General features: G+C 38.4%; 1 protein-coding gene across 1 annotated transcript in view; it reads left to right on the top strand.

Annotated features, from left to right (window-relative positions):
- IL1RAPL1 (interleukin 1 receptor accessory protein like 1) overlaps window positions 1–21,575 on the top strand; it is a gene marked incomplete at its 3' end in the record, with an annotated part of 664,549 nt that extends 642,974 nt beyond the window's left edge. The window contains exons 8-10 of the mRNA XM_082011048.1: window positions 6,837–6,980; window positions 19,395–19,565; window positions 20,857–21,575. Of these exons, the coding sequence (XP_081867174.1) occupies window positions 6,837–6,980; window positions 19,395–19,565; window positions 20,857–21,575 (1,034 nt within the window). The remainder of the gene's footprint in view (window positions 1–6,836; window positions 6,981–19,394; window positions 19,566–20,856) is intronic.
- Between the last annotated feature and the right edge of the window lie 1,429 nt (window positions 21,576–23,004).

Here is a 23,004-nt window from a genome sequence, read left to right as displayed (position 1 = left end):
ATCTCCAGTAAAAAGGTTAGTCAGATTACTTTGCATGTGCCTAAATCTAACTTGCCTCTGACAAAGTGTCAAACTGGTTTGTTTAACAGATTCCTTTTTAAAATAGCTTTTGTACCACTTTTATCACAGTTCTTCTCTTTATATAATGTCTAAGTGCAATTCTAACTTTGATTGGCAAGGATGAAAATATTTTAAAATAAAATGTCACAAATTGTTCCCATAATCCATGCAGAGCTAAATTATTCATTAATGCTATCCTCAGAAAAAATGTAAACAATATGTTCTATGATCTTACATCCTTGGAACTTGGTACTCCATTTTTTCCCTACATTTTAGCACCTCCCAGTGCTTCTTACATTCATTTCTTTCAGAAGATCTAAAAGAAGTAATTGTGTGGGCTGTCTGATTTCTGTAGTGCAATAAGCAAATAGAAGCTCTCCTAATCAGTAAGGTTTTAAGTCATACACAATTCATTCATTCGGGGAAGCTAACCAGAGATTAATGCAATTCTGCACCATGATGACTTTTTCCTTCAACCTGACATATAAACTGTCTTTAAAATTAAGTGTTCTGTATTTAAATGTAGTAAACTTCAGTAACATTGTAACATTTTTTTTTTTTTTCATCCTTATCCTCTTTTGAGCTAACATACTGTTGGAGATAGTCAATGTAATTATTCTCCCGCTGGAAGCAGGTATCCCGCAGTTCTCAGAAGAAATAAAAATGTCATCAGTAAGAGTATCCTTTTATTATAATAATTTACTATCTCTATTCTAATAACACTGAGAAATCCAACAGCACCAAGGCTAAAATATGCTGCCTGCCATACGAATGAATCGGTTAACAAGAGCCCTGTGTTGTATTTGCACACGTATAGACATATATACATATAATCCCATATCTGACTAGTTCTTTTTCATAGATGGATCAGGAATATATATTATATATTGATCAAAAAAATAAAGTGGGATAACTAGGTCTCAATAGTTCTAATAAATAAAATGAAACTACTGCATAGAAAACCATATTAAAAAGGTTGTTATTAAGGGACTGGAACATCTCTCTTATGAGGAAAGGCTGAGAGACCTGGGGCTGTTTAGTCTGGAGAAGAGAAGGCTGAGAGGGGACCTTATCAGTGTCTATAAATCTCTGAAGGGTGGCTGTCAGGAGGATGGAGCCTGTCTCTTTGCAGTAATGCCCAGTGACAGGACGAGGGGCAATGGGCACAAACTGCAGCACAGGAAGTTCCACCTCAACATGAGACAAAACTTCTTCACTGGGAGAGTGACGGAGCACTGGAACAGGCTGCCCGGAGAGGTTGTGGAGTCTCCATCTCTGGACACCTTCAAACCCAACTGGATGCGTTCCTGTGCAACCTGCCCTCGGTGATCCTGCCTTGGCAGGGGGGTTGGACCAGATGATCTTCAGAGGTCCCTTCCAACCCCTACCATTCCGTGATTCTGTGAAAAACTGTAACTAAATTTAGACACCTTAAGTCAACTCTGCAGACATCTAGAGGCACATGTGGCCTATGCTGGCAGAATGCATGTACTTGGTGCTAAGAAATTATTTCATAATCAAGGTAATGAACATCCCAAATCTGTTTCTGCTGGTATCAGAAATACTATTGTCCTACAATATGCATCAGTAATTATTCACAACAGTATCCATAAAGTCCTCTAAGTACCTTAAATACAAACAGATTTTGTTTGACACATTGAAACAAACAAACAAAAAATCCTAAAAAGTAAAGAATAGATTTTATATATAAACATATTGGATATGCATATGCTATATAAAGTTGTGGTTTCATACGTGATACTTTGGAAAGATAAATTGGTTTATGGCCATGCCATAATGAATACTGTAGTAAGCAGAGGAAAAAAAAAAAAGAGTAAAAAAACACATACTTCTCCATTTTTCAACTGTGACTATGTGTTTCTTTCTTCCTAACCTAAACTCTGCCTACTGCTGATGTCTGAAATGAGACTTGAAGGAACATTCCTGTGTAATCCAGCCTCCTTCTTCCTTTTGAAGAAACACACCCATTTATAACCAAAGCTGCATGGTATGACACATAAGTCTTGCATTGGTTGTCAGTATCTGCAGCCTTCACCTTCTCTCAGGTGTCATCACGAGACCTTTAGTATTGTCTTCAGCTGCTCCCCTTCCAAATTATATTCATTACCTTTATGTTCCATTCAATAATTGAAGTCTATGAAAGTGTACCTAAACAAACTAAGAACTGTCTCTAACCAAACCTTGTAGATTTGTGAGTTAAATCATCCAAGAAAAACAGAGAGTGGGAATGAGTGTGGGCCACAAAGTTGCAAAGATTTATGTATGCACTAAAGCTCTGTGAATAGTCCTGTTGACTTCAGAGGGATTACTTATAGTCTGTGAAGTTAAGCAATCTGCGTAAGTGATTGCAAAATTGAAACCTTAGATAGACTGTAATTGGATTTTGAAAAAGGCTCAGAAATTGAATACACAGATATAAATCACATGTCTTCGAAGAGTTATAAATCACAAAAAAAGAATGTTTAAAAAATAATTATTTTTCTTAGTAGCTCAGCTGATGTGGACTAATGAATAGAATAAGATTAATTTTAAGGTATCACAGATCATTAAATGTAAAGTCCCTGAAGCATGTCGTATAAGTCAAAAGGTATGAATCTTTGAAAGCACCCTTTTATTTACTTTCTTGTTACAACTCCAGCTATGATAACTGAATTACTGGCATGACACAGCAAAAGGAAGTTTATCAAATATTAAAGCCAGGTGAAGATCAAAGATATATCCTACAAATATGCCTAATAATTGGAATAGAATCAGGATAAAATGAGTGCGTTCGTTACCAGCCATATCATGCCAGATATTTGGGGAGGATGCGTACTTTGTTTTAATTAGCTGTCTCTTTCACTGGGTTCCTTGGTCAAAGCCTCCTGATAAGGAAAAAAAATTGTAGCCATTGGTCAAAATGCTTGTAACAAATCTTGTTTTAAATTGAAGCTATTTATTCAGAAACCAATCTACTACTGCAGCAGTAATCAATGTGTTTTCCCTTGGAGTAGAACTGTTCCTGTGCTACTGGAGGACTGTTGTTAATTGCCTGTAACTAAATGATTGCTGTGCTTCTGGATGTAACTCCCTGACACTCGCTCATTTGTTGTGTTTAACAGAATGCCTGTCCCCCTAAGGGTTAGCCAAGTAATTTTCCTCTACTATTTTCTACATTCAGCCTCAGCTCCTTAAGGAGGGCCAGGTCTGTAATTTGAGCAACATAATACAGAGGCTAAATAGATTTTAAAAGGTTTGCACTTTTTGTCTCTCCCCTCTGATGTGGAATTGTGCTGAAATTGGATCTTTTTAGTGTGGAGCCAATACCGGAAACTTGAATTTCAGCAGGAAAAACAGATCACACTTCAAAGGGAGTGTAATGCCTGCTGCAGCAACTGTGCTCAAAGCCCAATGCAAAAGGCAGAATAAAGCAGCAGGAAAAATTGTTATTGTGAAGGTAACCTTACACTCTGGCTTTGCTATTACACTTTAACTTAGCTTTAACAGTCACTAGGTCATTGTTGACATACATCGCTAACACCCTCCATGTTTGCAGAGCACCTTTAGGAATAACCTCTCCTACCAAGGAGTCAGAAACACCCTCCCTGGTTCACACTGGGAAAACCGAGACACAGAAACGTGAAATGGCTTTGGTCACCCGAGGAGCTATCAGAGAGGCAGCGCCGAGCCTCCCGCTCCTCACGCCTTCAGTTCGGCGGCCGCTCACAAAATCCCTGTGGCAGCTCAAAGCCAGCCAGTGTCCCCGTGGGGCATGGTTTAGCATCCTGCAGAAACATTAACTCAGGGCCTGACAGCAATTGGTCTGGCGTGGCACCGTGCCCGGGCCGATCTCTCCCGCCTTCCGCAGAGCTGCACAGATGTGGCCGTCCCACTCCCGGTGCTTTGGGGGTTAGCTCAGGCATTTGCAGGGCTGGGTGTAAGCATGCAGCAGCCTGCTGGGCTAATCATGGCTCCTCTCTGCCTCTGGACCCTGACAAACAGCACCAAAGACAGAGAACAAACGTGCTGATAGACTTTGTCCAGCAATGAGGAAAATACAAGCTTGCTATGCTAGGTGGGGAGACCATGAAACTTATTTTGCAAACTGAACTGTTTAAGAAAGAACCACCTTATCAACCTTATCCTTGTGCTCATAAGTGATCACAATGGGATCGACAGCAGCACGTGAAAAAATAATTTCTAGTACGTTTCAGGGTGACTTAGAGAATTTTGTTGTTTGCTTTGGTTGCCTAATTTAAAGAATCACGGAATCATTAAGGTTGGAAAAGACCTTCAAGATCATCAAGTCCAACCACCATCCCAACACCTCCATGCCCACGAAACCATGTCCTGAAATGCCACATCCACACGTTTTTTAAACACTCCCAGTGATGGTGACTCCACCACCTCCCTGGGCAGCCTGTTCCAATGCTTGACCACCCTTTCAGTGAAGAAATTTTTCCTACTAGCCAATCTAAACCTCCCTTGGCGCAACTTGAGGCCATTTCCTCTCGTCCTATCACTAGTTACTTGGGAGAAGAGACCAACACCCACCTCACCACAACCCCCTTTCAGGTAGTTGTAGAGAGCGATAAGGTCTCCCCTCAGCCTCCTCTTCTTCAGACTGAACAACCCCAGTTCCCTCAGTCGCTCCTCAGAAGACTTGTGCTCCAGACCCCTCCCCAGCTTCGTTGCCCTTCTCTGGACACGCTCCAGCAACTCGGTGTCCTTCTTGTACTGAGAGGCAATTTAGGAGAGTTTCATGTATGTTCAGATAGACTACTGAAGTAAAAATACAGGCATAATCTTGAATTATTTTATAGGGAAAAAGATAACCAAAAGGGACTCTTTGACCACAAAAGTGATGCAGTGCATTAGTCTGATTTCATGCAGTGACAGAGAACAGATGACTACCTTAAGTTATTTTTCCCATTTAATCTCAAAAGTATTAATTTAGGAGAAACTTTTGTTTTCTAGTTGTAAAGTTTTTCCTTGCCTTTAACGAGTCATAACAGCAGGCACATAAATAGAGTATTTTATGCCTAGCAATCCGAAATATTAAAGCCTTTCTTCTAGTTACCATTGAACAGCTGCATCACCTGTAGTACAAAATGATAAACAGGGTATAGTAAGCCAGTGCAGAGTAATTTCCATTTCCATTCTAAAATATTGTATTACTTGTATATGCAAACAATTTTTTTGTTGGATGTTTTTTTAACAACATTCCCCTTTCTGGACCAGAAAAGTATTGAAAATCTGAAATAACCATGTCAGTCTTAAAAATACCTAACACAAAGGAGTTTCCAGCACAATTCTGGAGGGAATGACATGGAATATAAATGCCTTTTTATTTCATTTTATTACACTTTTAGTGTCTTCCAGAGAGCAATGAAATCTTCAAAATAATAAAGAAGTATGTGATTCTCAGTAGACGCAGTCAAAATAAATGGAATTGTCACTTTTTCCTCTAACCTTTTATATCTCTAATTGAATTGTATTGTGATAGAGTAATATATCTGCATAACCACACACACAAAAAGGTTACTCAGACAGAAGCTGGCCATTGGAAGAGGATACTGTGAAAATAGCATGGAACTGAGCTTTCTCCAGCACAGATTTTTATGAAGCAAACTGGATTTCCAAGATTTGATTCCTTAGCATTCCTGAAAACTGAATGATATTGGAAAAGTATAGGTGGTCTTACAATATGCAATTTATTACTCATTTCAAATTGCAATATTGCTAGTAATGCTTTTGCTCCTCCCACCCTCCTTTTTTAACATTGCCAGTTTTCAGTCAATAAACAAATGAAAACTAACAACAAAATAGATGCAAAAGTTAAGACTGGGGAAGGTGAAAGTCCATGATGACATAATACTTGTGCACTGATAAGTGGCCCCGCTGAGGATACTGCTGGCGGTAGACGGTTGTGGCCACATTTGACCAGAGTCCCCGTCCTCAGGAATGGAGCAACATGGCGACAATCTCAATCCATCATTGAGTCTCTGGTGACAGAGTGCAGCAAAGACACCAGGGGACCACGGTCTGAATGGGAATGTCAGAACAGACAAATCAGGATGGTTTGCTGGGACTACACATAAGCCAACCCCACTGGGGGAAAGGGGAGAATAAAGATGAACTGCAGATGGTTGGGAAACTGTATCAAAGATATGAACATATAACTGAGTCGTGGGGCTGTGGGGTTCTTTGGAAAATTTTTCTTAACATCTCTCAAATTTGGGGGGTTTTTTTAATTGTTTTGTTTTTATTTTGAAAAGAATAAACAAATCCTTAGTGTAACCTTATCCAGTATACTGAAATTCATCTTATTTCTGTGTGGAATAAGGGAGAAGCTGTGTTTGCCTTATAGTCCCCCAAAAAAGAAACATTCACCTCTGCTTTCATTGTAAGCGGAATGTCAACATTTATCTGTGTAAAGCAAACTGTGATCTATCTACAGGGAGAGAGAAGGAAGGAAGTTATCAAATATGTCTTTTATATATATATGCACACATACTCATACACACACACATCCCCATCAATTGTTACTTTTTAAATGAGCAAGTCAGGTGGTATACCAGAGGAAAAACTATTTTATTAAAGAAAAAAAAATTATATTAATTAAGTATTTCTTTAAGGGCCCTATAACGAAATAAATACATAAATAATTCATCATTCATTATTTTATTTTAATGTTCAGCATAAGTGCAAGGTCTGCTGCTAATCTTTCTCTGGGTTGGAATGTGATTGTTATTGCTTTTTGTAATTCTTTGCAGAGCTGATGTACACTGTTGAGCTTGCTGGTGGGCTTGGTGCTATTCTGCTGCTGCTTGTTTGTTTAGTGACTATCTACAAGTGTTACAAGATAGAGATTATGCTCTTCTACAGGAATCATTTTGGAGCTGAAGAACTGGATGGAGGTAAGGCTGCTTCTTAATAAGTTTCTTACTTTCTAAATATGCCTGTCTTTTATTTCCCTCCACCAAGGCCCAAATTTCATTTCAGTTCAAGATACATTAACAACTGCGATTTTTATTTCTCACTGCATTGGGCACTGACTTGAAAATGCATTCCTCATACAGCACATAGCAGCAGTGTTTGCTGAGCTGATGTACATGCTGCTCTCTGGAGCTCCAGAAGACACCCATGTCTTTTAGATTTTTATTCCTGACACTGAATGTAACCTGCCAACATTGATGCATTAAAGATTTTCACTTCCTGTCAGTACTGAAAGCCAGCTTCGCTTCTCCACAAGCTGGGGAGTGTCTTCCCTAATTGTATTCACCAAATAGGTAGAGGTTGAAGTGAATCTCAATTTACTGCTTGTTTAAACTGATCAGTTTCAATAAACTGTAACAAGTGTTTGGGAATGTACCCAGCAGTTCATTTTCTTGAGTTCATTTACTTAATCACTGAAAGAGCGGTTAATGGCCATTAAAGTCGTTCTGTGATTCAAGGACATCCAGCCTAAACAAAAGTAATCTGCAATGTATGCATTGGTTCGTGTCAAATGCATATACGCATTTTCTGTTCTTTTCTTCTCTTTTTAAGCACTGAAGAAAAAGGTCATCTTTGCCTCTATCCCTATATCGAAACTGCTGTTGAACAGCAAACTGGGCTGAGCTGCAGACCCTGATTAATTAGGTTTGGTTACGCGGGTGAGAGTTTGTGGTGTTTTGTGCTCCTACTGAATCTTTGGTGACAGGACCTTCTCTTTTACTGAAATACTAATAAAAGTTTTTTTACAGTTCAAGGTAATAGCCTGTGGGCAGAAGCCACTGTGACATATTAAAATAAATACATACTGATAAACAAGCACTGACTAAATCTGTCACAATATGGGAGAAGAATAGCAGCAGAATTAGAGGTCCTTATATAAGGGAAAGACTTCCATAATAAGATCACTAGGGAATGACCCACTTCTGCCTCCCATCTAAAAATGCACAAGGATCCAAAATAGAAAATGTTCAGAACAACAAGCCCAAGAACATTAGAACATTTTGTATCCTTGTACTGGTTTTACAGAAAGGATAACAGCTCAGTGGAGGAAAAAATCAGATTATTCTACTTATTTTGCAGAGGGGGAAACTGAGGCCCAGAAGGACTGTGATTCATGGATGACTTTGGCAGACACCTTTTTTTTTCAGGAGCTGAGATCCTCTCTTCCCCACAAAGCAGCCCCCAGTTTAAAAGGGCATGCTTACTTGTATGAATTGTGTGAATTGAACAATGGTCATGTTACATTATGCAGAAATAGACAGTTTAATTAACAATTGTTTAAATAGATGCAATGTAATGTTTTCTCTCTCAGTATCAGTAATTTTACAGCTGTCACTTATTGTTATTTCAAATCATTCCAATTCATTTACAGACTTACTCTACCAGGTGCTACATGCTTGCCTTTCCCTCCTTCCATCCCAAACATTGGTCACCTGGGAACAATGATACTTTAATAACACATTTTAAACAACAAAAAATTGACCTCTAAAGAATACTGTTCTGGGATTTAAAAGGAGGGAAACGAATATCCATTCATTTTATCTTTCTGAGCAAAGATCTTTGTTAAAGAAGATAAAGCATGGATTCTCCTTAGACGATCAATGCAAACAGTGATAGCTTGCATGTTTAACCATAGTAATATAAGAAGAAAAATACTACTTGCAGATTCCTAATGGAAACCTGTAGCTTCTACTGTATTCAATATACTGGCATCATGGATAAAACCCATTGTGCCAACGAAGTTACTGCAGCTGGACTACTCTGTTTCTTTCACTTACACTCTTGCAAAAGCAAGAAGACAGAGAGAAAAATACCCCACAGAAGACCAAGCCACAGCTTGTGCAGAAATAAATTGCAGACGTACATTCAGATCCTTTCCTTTGGCTTAGTTTGTTACTGACAGACACAAAATGCTGAACTCTAAAATCTTCTTCTAACTGCATCTCCTGCAGTGCAACAGCAGAGCTAGTCATAACTTACACCATGTTCTGTCATACTTCCGGACAGCATGTAGATAAGCAAATATCAAAATATCACAGGGTTTTTTTGTGTGCACTACATTGTACCCAGAGAGGATTTGAAACACTTTAAAAGTGAGGTCCAATTAAAATTTTCAGTTGAGAATCTCTTTTAAAATGCAAAGTCTCATTTCTTCCCTCATCAGAGAACAAGCCCTTCAGGATGTCAAATCTCATCACAATTCCTCTTTCCTTTCCAAGCCTTAGACACATCAGTTTTTCTCAGGCTAACATGAGCATTTCTGTGGGAGGCATGGGTAAATTGTGAGAAATATTTTAAAAAAAAGTATTTAACCCTTACAGCTAAAACAATGTATTACTTTCTGTAGTGGTACTGCAGATTAAGCAAGTGATCATAGCTGCTGATTCCTCATTTCTGTAACTTACAGCTTTGAATGTTCCATCTTCCCTCTCATCCTGGGGACTAGACTCTCCTTCTGCTTCTTTCTCTCTCTTGCAAAGACCTTAGCTCAGTCTCACCTTTATTGTTCCCTGGGAACGAGCATTGAAGCCCCCTTTTTTCTTTTCATGGTTAATTCCCTGCCTTTCCTACTAAACTGGAATATAATTAAAGTCATCTCACATTTTACTGCTTTTCATCCCACTCTGTGCCTGTGCTTTCCAGCCGCCTGGGAGCTGACCACACCAGGGGACTGCATGATGGACACCATGTTGTGTCCTTTGGTGTGGAGCAACATGACGTGCCAGTGTTTAGTCAGGGGACCTCGCTGTGAATGACTGCCAGATGCCCCAGGAGCTGGAGCAGAGGGGCAAGAACAACACTCTGACCTTTTTCCAAAGAAAGAGCTTTCTCACCTGTAGGTACTTAGCAGGACCTTGCATCTCAGAGATACAGCTCACCCCTCCCAGTCTGGTGCTCAGAAACTCTCAAATCTGTTTAAGTGGAGAATTTCAGTTCAAGATCTCTCTACATACACAATGAAGACGATACCTTGAAGTGGTGTGCAAACAAAGAAATGTCCAGTTTTATTCTGAAAACAACATTGTCAGAAATAGATACTTCACTCAGAAATTCTGAGGGTTGATCATTGTTAAATATCAGGCAATCGTTTTAAGTTTGCAGCTGTAAACTTAAAATTTTAAAAAGCCTTGTCCATAAAGTGCATTTTAAGGACTAACACATTATTAGTGAAAGACACTTTAGAAGTGATGATTTATTCTGCTTTGTTGTACATTGAGCTCCAACACAAGAGATTTTATATCGCATTCATCCTCTGAGGATTGTTTTAGTGGTTAGTGTTTATTTTTATTTTCCAAAGATCTTCTCTTTTTACCTTTCCCAGTATTTAGATTATTTGATGAAGAAAGCATCATACTTTAACTAACAGAGAAGATAAAAAATGCAAGTAAACATTTACAAATGCCTGCGATCAACACATTCCCTCACTTCTTTCTACCTTCCACTCTGTGACCTTAACACGCTATTTGTATCAGAAGAGATATTAACACTGTATAGAAATCTGCTCTTTGCCTACATGTGAGCTGACTTCCAGGCCCCCTAAAAGCTTTGGAAATTTCCCCAGGATTTCACCTGGGACAACTTGCTCCAAGGCTGCACCTGCTCATCAAATCATGCAACAACAGCCACAGCAGACACAGCAAGGGTGGAGAGGGGAGTCGGACCACTTCTCTGCGCAGCAACATTTAAGATGCTGCCTTAAAGTGGCCAGGAGGCTCAAAGTCGCCAAAACAGCTATTTTCAACTTTTTCTTACCATTTCAAGACCTGACACTTTCCAGTGGATGTGCAGATGTCTGTATGCCAGCTATTATGTACGCCAAGGATAAATCCAGAAGTCTACGGATGGCAGGCTTAAAACCATTGGACATTGTCAGATAGGCAAAATTACTCAAAATCATGAACTTATATATGTGTTCACATTCCAGATTCCAGTTTCAGGGAAAAGAGCATATGGTACAGTTAACAGTAGAAACAGTTTGCAGGGAGCAGCCCCTAGCATTACCTGAATATATTAGAAACCATTTACACTGGTGGAAGTTTTGTATGAAGGAATTAATAAGCAAGAGGTGAACACTATCATCAAAAAGAAGAAATTTTACATTAAGAGGGTGAAATTAAAATTGATAAGAACAAAAAAGTAGGAATTAAAGAGAAAATCTGAATAAATTATATAAATAGTTTTCTAATGAAAATTACATAAATAACCTTTCTCTCAGCTAGGCTGACAAGAAGTCAAGCTTTAGGTGCAAGAACAAAAAAAAAAACCTGTAGGCTGACGATAACTAGAAAGTGAGAGCTTTGCTTGGCAGCTGATACAATGACCTTCACAATGACCATTGGTGCCTTCAGGTCCCACCAGCTGTTTCTACAATGTTGGACAGAAGCTCTCCATGGTCTTCTGATCTTATCAGCTTTCCTTGCAAAGGAAACATTGGTGAATGGAGGGAAGACAGCCTCTGTCAGCTGGGGTGCAGGCAGGGAAGGCAACTGGGAGCCTGGGCTGGGGAGTTCCATTAGGTTTCACTTTCAGTTCTGCAGGCTGCTGTATTTTGGGGGTTTTTTTTCCCCCCACATTGCTGAAATAAAACGAAGGGCTCCTAAAATGATTAAAAAGTGTCACTGCTGAGCGCTCTAAATTCAGGAAATGTTGTTTGGATTTCGTACATGACATCTATAGTGGCTGTTTCTTGGCTGTGCTGGTTGCATTTTCTTAAGAGATGAGTTTCTACTGCTTGCTGAGGGGAGGCAAATCAATGCTTAAATTAGGAGACTGATGAAACAGTTTCTGCCACGAAGTCTCCATTGCACCTGGGAGTCCTTAGGTAATCATGATTTTTGTCCTTACTATTATTCGGCTGCAAAAGACTAGCAGGGCTCATGGACAGGCCTATGCGATTGCCCAGGTAATACTTTATTACCTGTACAAGGCAAGAGCAGGTAAGTTTCATCCCAGTAAACCTCTTACGCAGCCAGGAAAGGCAACGCTTTGAGAGTCTTAATGTTTCAGTGTGACTTAGTTGTTAACTTCAAATATAACTTTATACTAATGGTTTCGGCACCGCCAAAGCACTTGTGTTAATGATTATGCTGTGCAGGTATAGCTAGACTGAAATTACTGCTGAAGTTAGTGACTTTGCAATTACAGAATCTTCCCTGGGGACCCACAGAATAAGTTTGCAACAGCAGCCTCACCACTGCGCATGTATTCTTATTGGCTATTGGCAAACCGTGGCAATAAGAAATCCTGCTCTATGAATATCAAGTTCAAATTCTATTAAAATCACCTTTGGAAAAATGCAGCTTTCATCTTTCTACATATTACTGGTTACAAAATTATTTTCCTCCTATTTAATTACAGTTTTATTGTTGGATAACTGCTTCCCTTAACTCTTCTTGTTTATGTTATTTATTTGCATGTATGCTATGCTATTTATTTACAATTTATGTCTCCACTGAATATGGGATTTTCTAGATTGTGTCCTTGAAACTTACTAATTCAAAGAAAAAATCCTGCTTTTTTCTCTCTTCCTTTGTTATAGCCTCTGAAGTACATGCACAATATGTATATATTTAAAAATAAAATAACAGTGTCATCTTTAGAATCCAAACTAAAAGATTGTAATAGGTCAAGAAGTCCAGATGTAAAGTAGAAAAAAAAAAGACTACAATGTGTAAATCAATAAAGACTGAGATATCTCTTGTTCCTCAACAAGCAGCTCTGTCAAATGGTTCTAAACTTTGAAGTTTTTTTATCAAAAGCCAAAGCACATTGCAGATTTCCAAGGCAGGTGAGATTAACGCAGCATATTAGCATCTGATTTCAACAATCTTAGTTTTAAAGCCTGTTTCCAAGCCATCTCTGCCTTGACTTTTGTTTATGGTGATTTACTTAACTTTTCACTGCTTTTGCCTAAATCAAGGCTGTGCTAGCTCTTTGTCTTTAGCTGCAATTATAGAAAACCAGGGAAAATATAGCTTACAGAAAGAATATATTTTACATGTATTATTTTTTGGCTGAATTTTTATTTGCCAGGAATCGTTCTTAATTTTGAAGACATGTCAAATGTAGTATTACTATCTTTGGGTTTTCATAAAAGTTCTTATAAAATCAACTTTAAAATTGGTATTTATTTTATTTTTTCATGTTCTTTAGAATTCCAAAATTCAATATGGCTTAACAGGATTTAAAAAAAGAAGAAAAAAATGGTGAAAAAAAGGGAAAAAAGAAACTTATGTCCATTGCTTTAATATTTTTATTTATGTGCCTGCTAGGGACAAAGGACCTTTTTTTTCCTCTAGTGCACTGAGAGTACTCCAGAACCTATTTAGAATTGATTACATTTCTTTAACCTCTTCCTCAGTGTTGCATTTACAAAATCCCTCTCCAATTCACCATTATCCACTCTAAACAAGGATATGAACTATCATTAGGAATGCTACACTTAACAAATACTTTGCCCTGGAAAAATCTAGTTTGGTAGTTCTTAATTTTTATTAACATTGAAATTGTTAAAAAGCTTGACATTTAAAAGTAAAAGAAAATGTTACAGTGAGCTTCATAAGAAACAGTAAATAGTGTGAGGAAAAGTATAAGCATTTTGAAAGACAGGATTTGGGCATTTTACTCAACTAAGCATTTAAATTACATTTTTCATTACATTAAGTGTGAACACTGTTGCTATGGGTACATTAAATGTGTTCCTACAAATAATGAAACAAATACAGATTATGAAATGCCATAGCCGTCATAATTTTGAAGCAACTACAGTCTCTGGGAAATTTTGAAAGCCCAGTATTTTGCAATCTTTCCTGAACACAGCACGTTTATAAAGAGGAAAGCCTCCTGCATCGGCTTGACTTCGACTCCCTGCAGCACTGGGAGTATCTGGTCCGTCATTTCCAAAAATTCCACTCAAAATCCTGAAATGCTGAGTTAAATCACTGCATTGCTCTTAGACTCCAGTAATGAGGATCTGAGTCTTTACGAGGCTGGCAAGATGCTCTGGTGAAGGAGGGGAATCAGCTGAGCGGTTCCCTATCGATCTAGAAATGGAAGATCTGCCAAAGTCAGACGTGTTGCCAGCTACACGTAGCTGCAGAGCAGCCTGTGTGTGGTCAGCTGTCTTCAGCGTGCTGGATGTTTCCAAAGGCACTGCTAATTACTCTGGAGGATTTCAGGATGCACAGAGGCACAGGTTGACTGTGGTGTCTAGGTCTTACAGCTTCATTAGAATAAGATTCACTATGAAATACATTGTGGGATTTCTCTTTATTTTGTTCTATTAATCTGTCCTGTGCTAAAGTGTATCATGCCAGCTGAGAATCGGAGTTTGCCATGTGCTTGAACATGACTGATGATAAGAAAAAAGTGACTCTATGAAGGTTTTTTTTAATTTTGAATTTTTCATCCATATACACACTTTTGCTGTCCCCCATTGGCAGAAGTATCTGCAATGTTTAAGGTTTAATAAACCCTCAAAGACCCCAACTGCTGGCTTCTTGGAGTGCAACATGGAAATAATTAGAAAACATGTACATCTATAATACAAATTCAAAGTTGAATTCGTTTGCTGGTCCCTGTAGAAGAGAAGTTTTATCTATCTTTCGGTAGGCACCAGCTTACCATTTCTTCATGTGTAGCTGTTAAAAGGGCATGCATACAGATGAGTTTTTAGAAGTCTGATAGCAATTTACTTACCCAAAGATCTCATTTGCATGTGACAAAGTAGATGCATATAGAGTCTGGGTTTCATTTTATGCTTACATTGAGCCTTTAAGTGACTGCTGCTGAGCACATCCTTGGAATAACAAGCTACATTTGCAACTTCATCTCCTAGAAGTTTGTATCACTTCTGCTGGAGTAACAATGTAGAAAGTGACAGGGAATATGATAGCATATTCTACGCTTGGATGAGTACCGAATGGAATGGACAGCATTAAAGAATGCATTTTGCAATGATGCAACAAGTGTTTCGGCTAAAATCCTGGGCCACTAAATGAAGTAATGTTTCCGTGTGTTATTAATGAAGCTGGGATTTCACCCTCAATGTCTACCCATACAATTGATCCAAACAATTTTGTCAGACTGGTGGCTGAGCACAGCTCCATGACTGTTACTCATTGTCCTCACTTGCAACTCCATAGAACGGTTGAAATGATATGGAAAAGTGTGTACCTTACAGTCTGTTTTGACCAGAGTCTTGCAGTACCAGCAGTTTTGGGCCGACTGAAACATTTGTGGACTGAATGCATCATACCTGGAGCACAGGCTTTATTTGACCCCATTGTGATGAACTAATCCAGAGCTTTCACATGCTCTCATGGTTGTCTACCGTACAATGACAAAGAATTTTTTTGCATCAAGTTTGGTTCGATTTGGTCATGCAAGGCTTGCTTTAGGTTTTGTTTCAATATTTTCAATTAATGGGTACAACAAATCTTAGTTGTATACTACCTGTAGGCAGCAGAAAGCAACTACAAACCACATAACTGGAGAGGATTACTTATCAATTCACAAAGACTAGGAAGAGGAAACTTATTACACCAACATATTTCAAAGTGTTGCTGTTGCTTGATATTGTATGTCACACTCAGCTGTTTTCACTAAATTAAAAGACAGCCATCACACAATGCAGCTCTCCAACATACCTGGAGGCAATGCAAGATTATTCTGATACGTTTCTAAAAAAAAAACTGAAATGGTTAAGGGAATAAGAATGCTTTCAGGTACACAAGTATATGTAGATAATTGCTTTCAATCTCTTTGGGAAAGAAAAAAAGTTTCAGATGAAATAATCAACATCTCTGCCTTTGGTTAAACAGGTATTTTTCTTCCTAAGTGTGGGAGGAAACAGGTAGTGAGTTTCGTATTCCAGTTTATTGCTTATGCATAGGAACGTGACAAAAACAAATCTTTGAAATGGCATAATCTATACTTAAAGCCACAGTGCAAGTAACAATCAATCACATTTTCATTCCAAGGATGCTTGGATAGAGGACTTAATTGTTTGCTGATGAAGGGAAATGAGTAAATATTAATTTTAAAGGAAATCTTATTTTGCCACCAGCTTGCTTTGTTTTTAATTTGGATTTTTGCCCCTTTTTTCCTGACACTGAATATTAGATCCAGCCAGTATCTGAACTTAGTGAGTAGCCAAACTACAAAATAATATAAGTAATAATATCAAGTCCTTTATGACTTGATTTGTGATTAGGAGCCGATGTGGAATTTTCTTGTGAAGTCTTTTTTTCTTGGAAAAGGCAGATGTCCTGACACCAAATATTTGCACATATATAATACCTGTTCCAGTAAATGGTCAAGAAACCAAAAAGCTGTGATGGACTTCTTGAATGCTTCCTGGGAGTCTAGGGACTCCTGGATGCATTGCTCGAAGGAAGCCTTATACGGAAAACAGCCTGAGAGCAAAGGGCTTTAGAGGAAAGCCAAGAGCCTCCCGCTTCCATGTGGCATGGCCAAGAGACTGGCAAGATACAAGCCCCAGCTCCCACGGTTTGATTCAGCTGTAAGATCTGCATGTCTGCAAGTTCCCATCTCTCCTTCTCAGTCCATTGGGACAGCACGTTAAAAAACACGAATTCTGATCAGAATGTAGGCATTACAAGCAGGAGTAGGTGGGACCTTTTAACTGAGAAGAACCACATGCAGAGACATTATCTACAGCATGTTTAAATACTTTCCTAGAGATGGGAGATTTCAACAAATTTATGAGTTCTCCCATTTTTAATTACAACTGAAATTCTACATTTTTTGACCATCCATAAGGATTAGAGAAAATAGTAAATAATGCCATCGTTCTTTGATCACATCACAGAAAAGATAGCTTCTGATGGCTGGATAGCTATCTGCCTGCTGTAGCTCTTAAAATGTTTCAGAGTTGGCAATGTAACTCAAATATTCTTAATTAGCCCAAAAGAGGCTAATACATAAACATCATAGAAGTAAAACAAAGGCAAATGTGATCATTCCCTGTGCATCCCAGGCATTTCACATTTTGCAAATTGTCTGCTCATGCCAGTATGTCAGCCCATCAGATAACAACATTACCACATAAGGTAATTCTGCTGTAAACTGAACTTTTTACTTTTCACCAAAGTAAATTAAAAAAACTGACAGATGAGGAGTGTAATAGCTCAGGGAAACCACTGTGCTAATGCATCTACCAGTTTCCCAAACCAGACTATACACCTTGCTGGGCTGGAGTTCGAATAAATTCACAATTGCCTGAACCCACCTGTGCAGATATGCCCTAGATCCTGGCCTTTCTTTGCCCTTCAATCTCTGTTAAAAATAGGGAACTAGGGTGGAAAAAATGTTCCCTGCAATACAGGATAATGCAGTTATAATCAGTGGAAATGCTGGACCCTCCATGGTATGAAAAGTGTATATTTCAAATACATGCATTAATGTAATAATTACATACGCAAGAAAACAGTGGCATGGCATGAATAGTTTTCAGTCTAAGAAAGAATGTGCTAAGCATCTTAACAGACAATACCCCAAACCTTTAAAACAGTTTGAACACTGCATTATTTCTTATTATTTATCCCTTTGAGAAATGACACATTCTCATCTTTACTCAAAGACTTTCAACACAGCAGCACTGCTCTTGAGCATGTACTACACTTATGACCATTACTAAGGTGACAACAGAAAATGGCATTACCACATCATCATTTTGTCAGTTGTCATAATTTCCCCGTATATCTCTTCACCTTGCCGTGCATTAACTTAGTTGCTGGGTTAACGCTGTCCTATTGAAGAAACAAAAACCTGCTGTGTAATCTCTCTTTATCTCATACTTGATCCATTCGGTGTTATTTCAAGACTTTGTCAAAGACATTAGGTGCTTGCCTATTGTTAAGGATCATGGTTTCACAAATACTTTGAAGAAAAATAATGGAAAGAGTGAACCATAGAAGGCAGTGCTCCTCTTTTTCTTATTTTTCTTTTTTTGTTGTTGTGTTTGTTTGTTCTGTTGTCTGTGGATAAAACAATCTGATAAATAGTATCACACAAAAAGTGTGCAGGGGAGAGAACAAGCACACGGTCACTTCACAGGTTTGGAAAGTTTAAAAGTAGTTACAGTTTTACCATTTCCATTTCGTCATCTGCAAATGTTAATGAGCAAAGTATGCATGGTTCCTCAGAAGAAAGATTGGACTGTTCAAGATTAGCACCATTTCATTAATTTTATTTATACTCTTTGCACTCATCCTGCATTTGGTAGGCTTTTCCAAATAATGCTACCAGAATACAAAAAGGTGTAAATTGAGGAAAGGAGTGGCTCAGTAAATAACCGAAGTCAGCATTGACTGAATATAAGGTTACTTACAACACACAGTGAAGTATTCAATCAGGTCTGTTTTACAAGTAATTGATGTTCTCAATAGCCGGTGCATAGTGTTGTTGAGAGAGTTAGAAGGATGTTAACATTTCATTATTCTTGCCATTGATTTTTTTCTGCTTTCTTCACAACAAAAGTCAAAATGTGACCTCTTATTCCACTGAATTAGTTCCAGAGCACTTGGCATTATTGACCTCCTAATGAAAATTAATGATGACTCTTTTGATTCAATCTTTCAAGTAGGCACACCAAGCACATTTAAGAAATAGGCACATTTATTTCACATAATGAAGTGAAATAACACACTGTTAAGTAACAAAATGTACATTAATGCAGTATTAAAATTGCAAATTTAAGCACACAGAATGCAAGAGATTTAAACTGCATTATCAGGAGCTGATGCTGCAAAGATTTAAGCTTGGCAATAATTTCAGACCTGGAAAGCCAATGAGTTTTACAAGTAAAGCTACACATATGCTTAGAAAACTTCAGCCCCAGGCCCGAAATTTATTGTCAAAATCTGGAAAAACTGAAGTGTTTTTAGTATGCAACAGAGACAATTGTGCATTAGCCTAGGTATTTCCGTGTTTTTCTTTTCCTTTATAAAGCTAGAGAAGAATTCAAATTCATTTCAGCAACTTTTTTCTTCTGTGCTCAAAAGCTGTCACCCTACAGCTGGGTGGATTTTCTTCATACAGAGCCTTACGCAAATGTTTATGAATGAACTGACTTCAGTCTATGGATATGGATCCTTTCTCCCTTGCATCTGTGTAAATAAGGATTACCTCTACCAGGTGAAACAGGAAAGGTGAACGGATTCATGCCTGGAGATTGGGTGAAATCTTGCCATTTTATCTAAACAATTTCCTATTCCTCAGAAATTCTCCCAGAAATAATTCCTAGGGAATTATCTAGGAATTTGGCAAGAATAGTGAATAAACTAACTTACTTTCTTCCTCCCTTTCCTTAGACAACAAAGACTACGATGCATATCTATCTTATACCAAAGTGGATCCTGACCAGTGGAATCAAGAAACTGGAGAAGAAGAAAGATTTGCTCTTGAGATCCTACCAGATATGCTTGAAAAGCATTATGGATATAAGTTGTTCATACCGGACAGAGATTTGATTCCCACGGGCAGTAAGTCATGTCTTCATGCTTGTGTGTTTCCTAAGCAGCAAATGCAGTGATCGTTTAGTACCGCTTCTATATCTACTCCTTCAGAATGTCATCTTTCCTCCCTTGTCTTAGAGAATGGTGAAGATAAGCCACCAAACATACTGAAAGTGTATTTCCCAGATAAGAGGATTATTTTTTAGTAATTGTATTATACTGATTGCAGGTGAGAGTGCAGAAAGGGCATGCATAAGTAAAGCAAATGTATGAGACTAACATTTTCTTCACAGATTTTTTGAGAGCTTGCATATCTAGGAATGAATACAGAGGTGTTTGGGTTTTGTCCCTTAGAGGTTGCCTGGAAAGATATCCGTGAAGGATATCCTTCCTTCTCAGACAGGAAGGAAAAGTTATGTTTGGGCTAAGGCAAGGGTTGAGTAAGACGATCTACAGCAGAGCAAAGTACTGAATTCTGTTAGTGACCACTCAGATAAATTTGTAGTGGAGGTACTGGACCGTCCTCAGAGACTGAAAATCAGAATACATTCCAGCTGGTACAAGTAGACCTTTTTCGTGTTTCTTTCATATATTCCAACCTACACACAGTAATTTTTTGTAAGTTGCTGTAGTGTTCTTCATAACTTCAGTGTAAACATATAGACAGCTACTAAGATCAGTATCTTTTACTAAAGATAGGAAAGGATGCTTGGTATAGGCAAAGAACAACATCAAACAATCACAAGGATTTTTTTTAAATCTACAGCAAACTAAACATGAATTTGCAGGAGACCATACAGGTTTTGTGAATATGTGTGGTGGGGGCATGAAAGGAAAAGAAAAATCTAACCCTACAGTACACCTTAGAGTATCATTTGGGTTTGAAGCTGAGCTGCTGAAGCACATAGTTGCTGCTCTGTTGCCTACCTGGGTGGCTTTGTCTTTTTAAAGAGAAAAATGGTGATGGACACACTTGTTCCAATAAAGATACAGATATTGATACAAAACCACAGCTCATAAACAAGCACTCACAATGTACAGTGTGTGGGGAAATAGATGTTTCACAGGATCAAAGAATGATTGAGGTTGGAAGGGACATCTGAAGGTCATCTTGTCCATTCCCCCTTGCTGAAGCAGGGCCGCCTAGAGGAGGTTGCCCAGGACCATGTCCTGACAAGCAATCCCGGCATGTTTGCAAGTGATGTTTTTGCATATTTTAGTGAAGTCTTCTGGGAGCAGGGTTTTGTCATTTCTCCCCAGTCTATGGGAGCAGAGTGCTTTCTTAGATCGATTTTTCAGCAAATGTCTTATTTTGTAGCCTACATTGAAGACGTGGCAAGATGTGTAGACCAAAGCAAGCGACTGATCATCGTCATGACTCCAAATTATGTGGTAAGAAGAGGCTGGAGCATCTTTGAACTGGAAACGAGGCTTCGAAACATGTTAGTCACAGGCGAAATTAAAGTGATACTGATTGAATGCAGTGAACTACGAGGAGTTATGAACTACCAGGAGGTTGAGGCCCTGAAACATACCATCAAGCTCCTCACTGTCATTAAATGGCATGGACCAAAATGCAACAAGTTGAATTCCAAGTTCTGGAAACGTTTACAGTACGAAATGCCTTTTAAGAGGATTGAACCCATCACACATGAGCAGGTTTTAGACGTCAGTGAGCAGGGGCCTTTTGGGGAACTGCAGACAGTCTCAGCAATTTCCATGGCTGCTGCCACCTCCACTGCTCTTGCCACTGCCCATCCAGACCTGCGCTCCACCTTTCATAACACATATCACTCACAGATGCGCCAGAAACACTATTATCGAAGCTATGAATACGATGTACCTCCTACCGGCACCCTGCCGCTTACCTCAATAGGTAACCAGCATACCTACTGCAACATCCCTATGACACTTATAAACGGGCAGCGGCCACAGACAAAAACTAACAGGGAGCAGAATCCAGAAGAGGCTCACACAAACAGTGCGATACTCCCCCTCTTGCCACGGGAGACCAGTATATCAAGTGTCATTTGGTGACCGAAATGTAAGGGGCCATCAACCCCCTTGAGCAGGAGCTGAGTCTGCAGTCCGGTGCCTGGAACTACATCCTCGACTGCTGCTGTTAAACATGCATTACAATCGATAACATACGAGGAAAAACAGGGTCTTGTACATATGTTTTTTGCAATTTCTTTGTAGCATCAGTCTTCCTGTTTTACCCATGTCTCTTCCCATTCACATTTTCAACTTTGTTTTATATGTCATTGGAATTTGTATATTTACATTTTTTTAAATGAAGAGACTGCTGTATAGATAGGAAACTTTTTGCTTCATTAGTATAGTTTTAGACTTTTTGTTTGTTTGTTTTTAACCTCTCTTGGGAATGCTTGGACAAAGCTGTGTTGATATCAGAAGCACCATCCATTTTGTTAGCCTGCCTAGCCTGATTCCTGAAGGCCATGCCTGCTGCAGTTCACCTCTTTTGGAGAATATTGTTCTCAGAAAGACCCCATCCCTTACTGAGAGCTCCAGTTTCATTTCTACTCCCGTAATGTGCACTGCTCCTTCCTTGCCCTTACAATGAACCCCATTCGGAGTAGCACTACAGTCTGACCGTCTAACATGTAACTTGGTAGAGATCTGTCAAACAACAGAATATATCCAATTTGTATTGGTTCCTTCACAGTAGTCACTACAGAGTCTGTAGAAACTAGAGATGGTTTGGTTTTTGCTTTCCTGAGTTTGTTTTTTTTTTTTTAATTATTATTTTAAGAATTAGTTGATTGTATTCCTTTTATAAACATAAAAGCAAACCCTATTTTTAACACTTCCTGGAAAAGTATTGATGTGGTTGTGGATTTTATTTTTAAGCATTTAACTTTTTCTTTTCCCCTTTTCAAAATCTTGCAAATAAGATCATTTGCAATTGTCAGGCAAGTAAGACAAGTGAGGCAATAGGCACTGAAGTGCAGAGAGTCCTGCTGATATTTACAGTGATGACTTCCAAACCAAAGGGGAATAAAAAGACGGTATTGTAGATGGTTTGTCACTTTGTATTATAGAAAGTGTTATTTTCTAAAAAAGTAAGAGCAAAACATTATTTTGCTGTGGATTACAGATTCCCCCTGTATTTTAATGTTCCAAAAACTGTATTTGCTTTGAAATGATATATTCAGGATTAAGAAATCTTCTTTCACTTGGTTTTAGCTTGTAACGATAAGTAAAACTTTATTAATTTCAACATGATTTCAGTAAAGAACTCAGGCAGAAAAAAATGACATGAATACCAACATATTTCATTGTTTTCAGAGTAAACTTTATTTATACAAAATTAATATTTCAATCAGACCTGGAAGTATTAAAACCAATTTATTCACTTTAATGAATAAATAAATTAGTTTTATTTTTTATGTATGATTCTATCTTTGAGGAGTTGCAAATAATGTGTGTACCATGGCTGCCAGGG

Source organism: Phaethon aethereus (assembly GCF_964289735.1).
Source record: "Phaethon aethereus genome assembly, chromosome: 1".
NCBI lineage: Eukaryota > Metazoa > Chordata > Aves > Phaethontiformes > Phaethontidae > Phaethon > Phaethon aethereus.
Note: the sequence above shows the minus strand (reverse complement) of the source record. Positions and strands in the feature narration are given on the sequence as shown.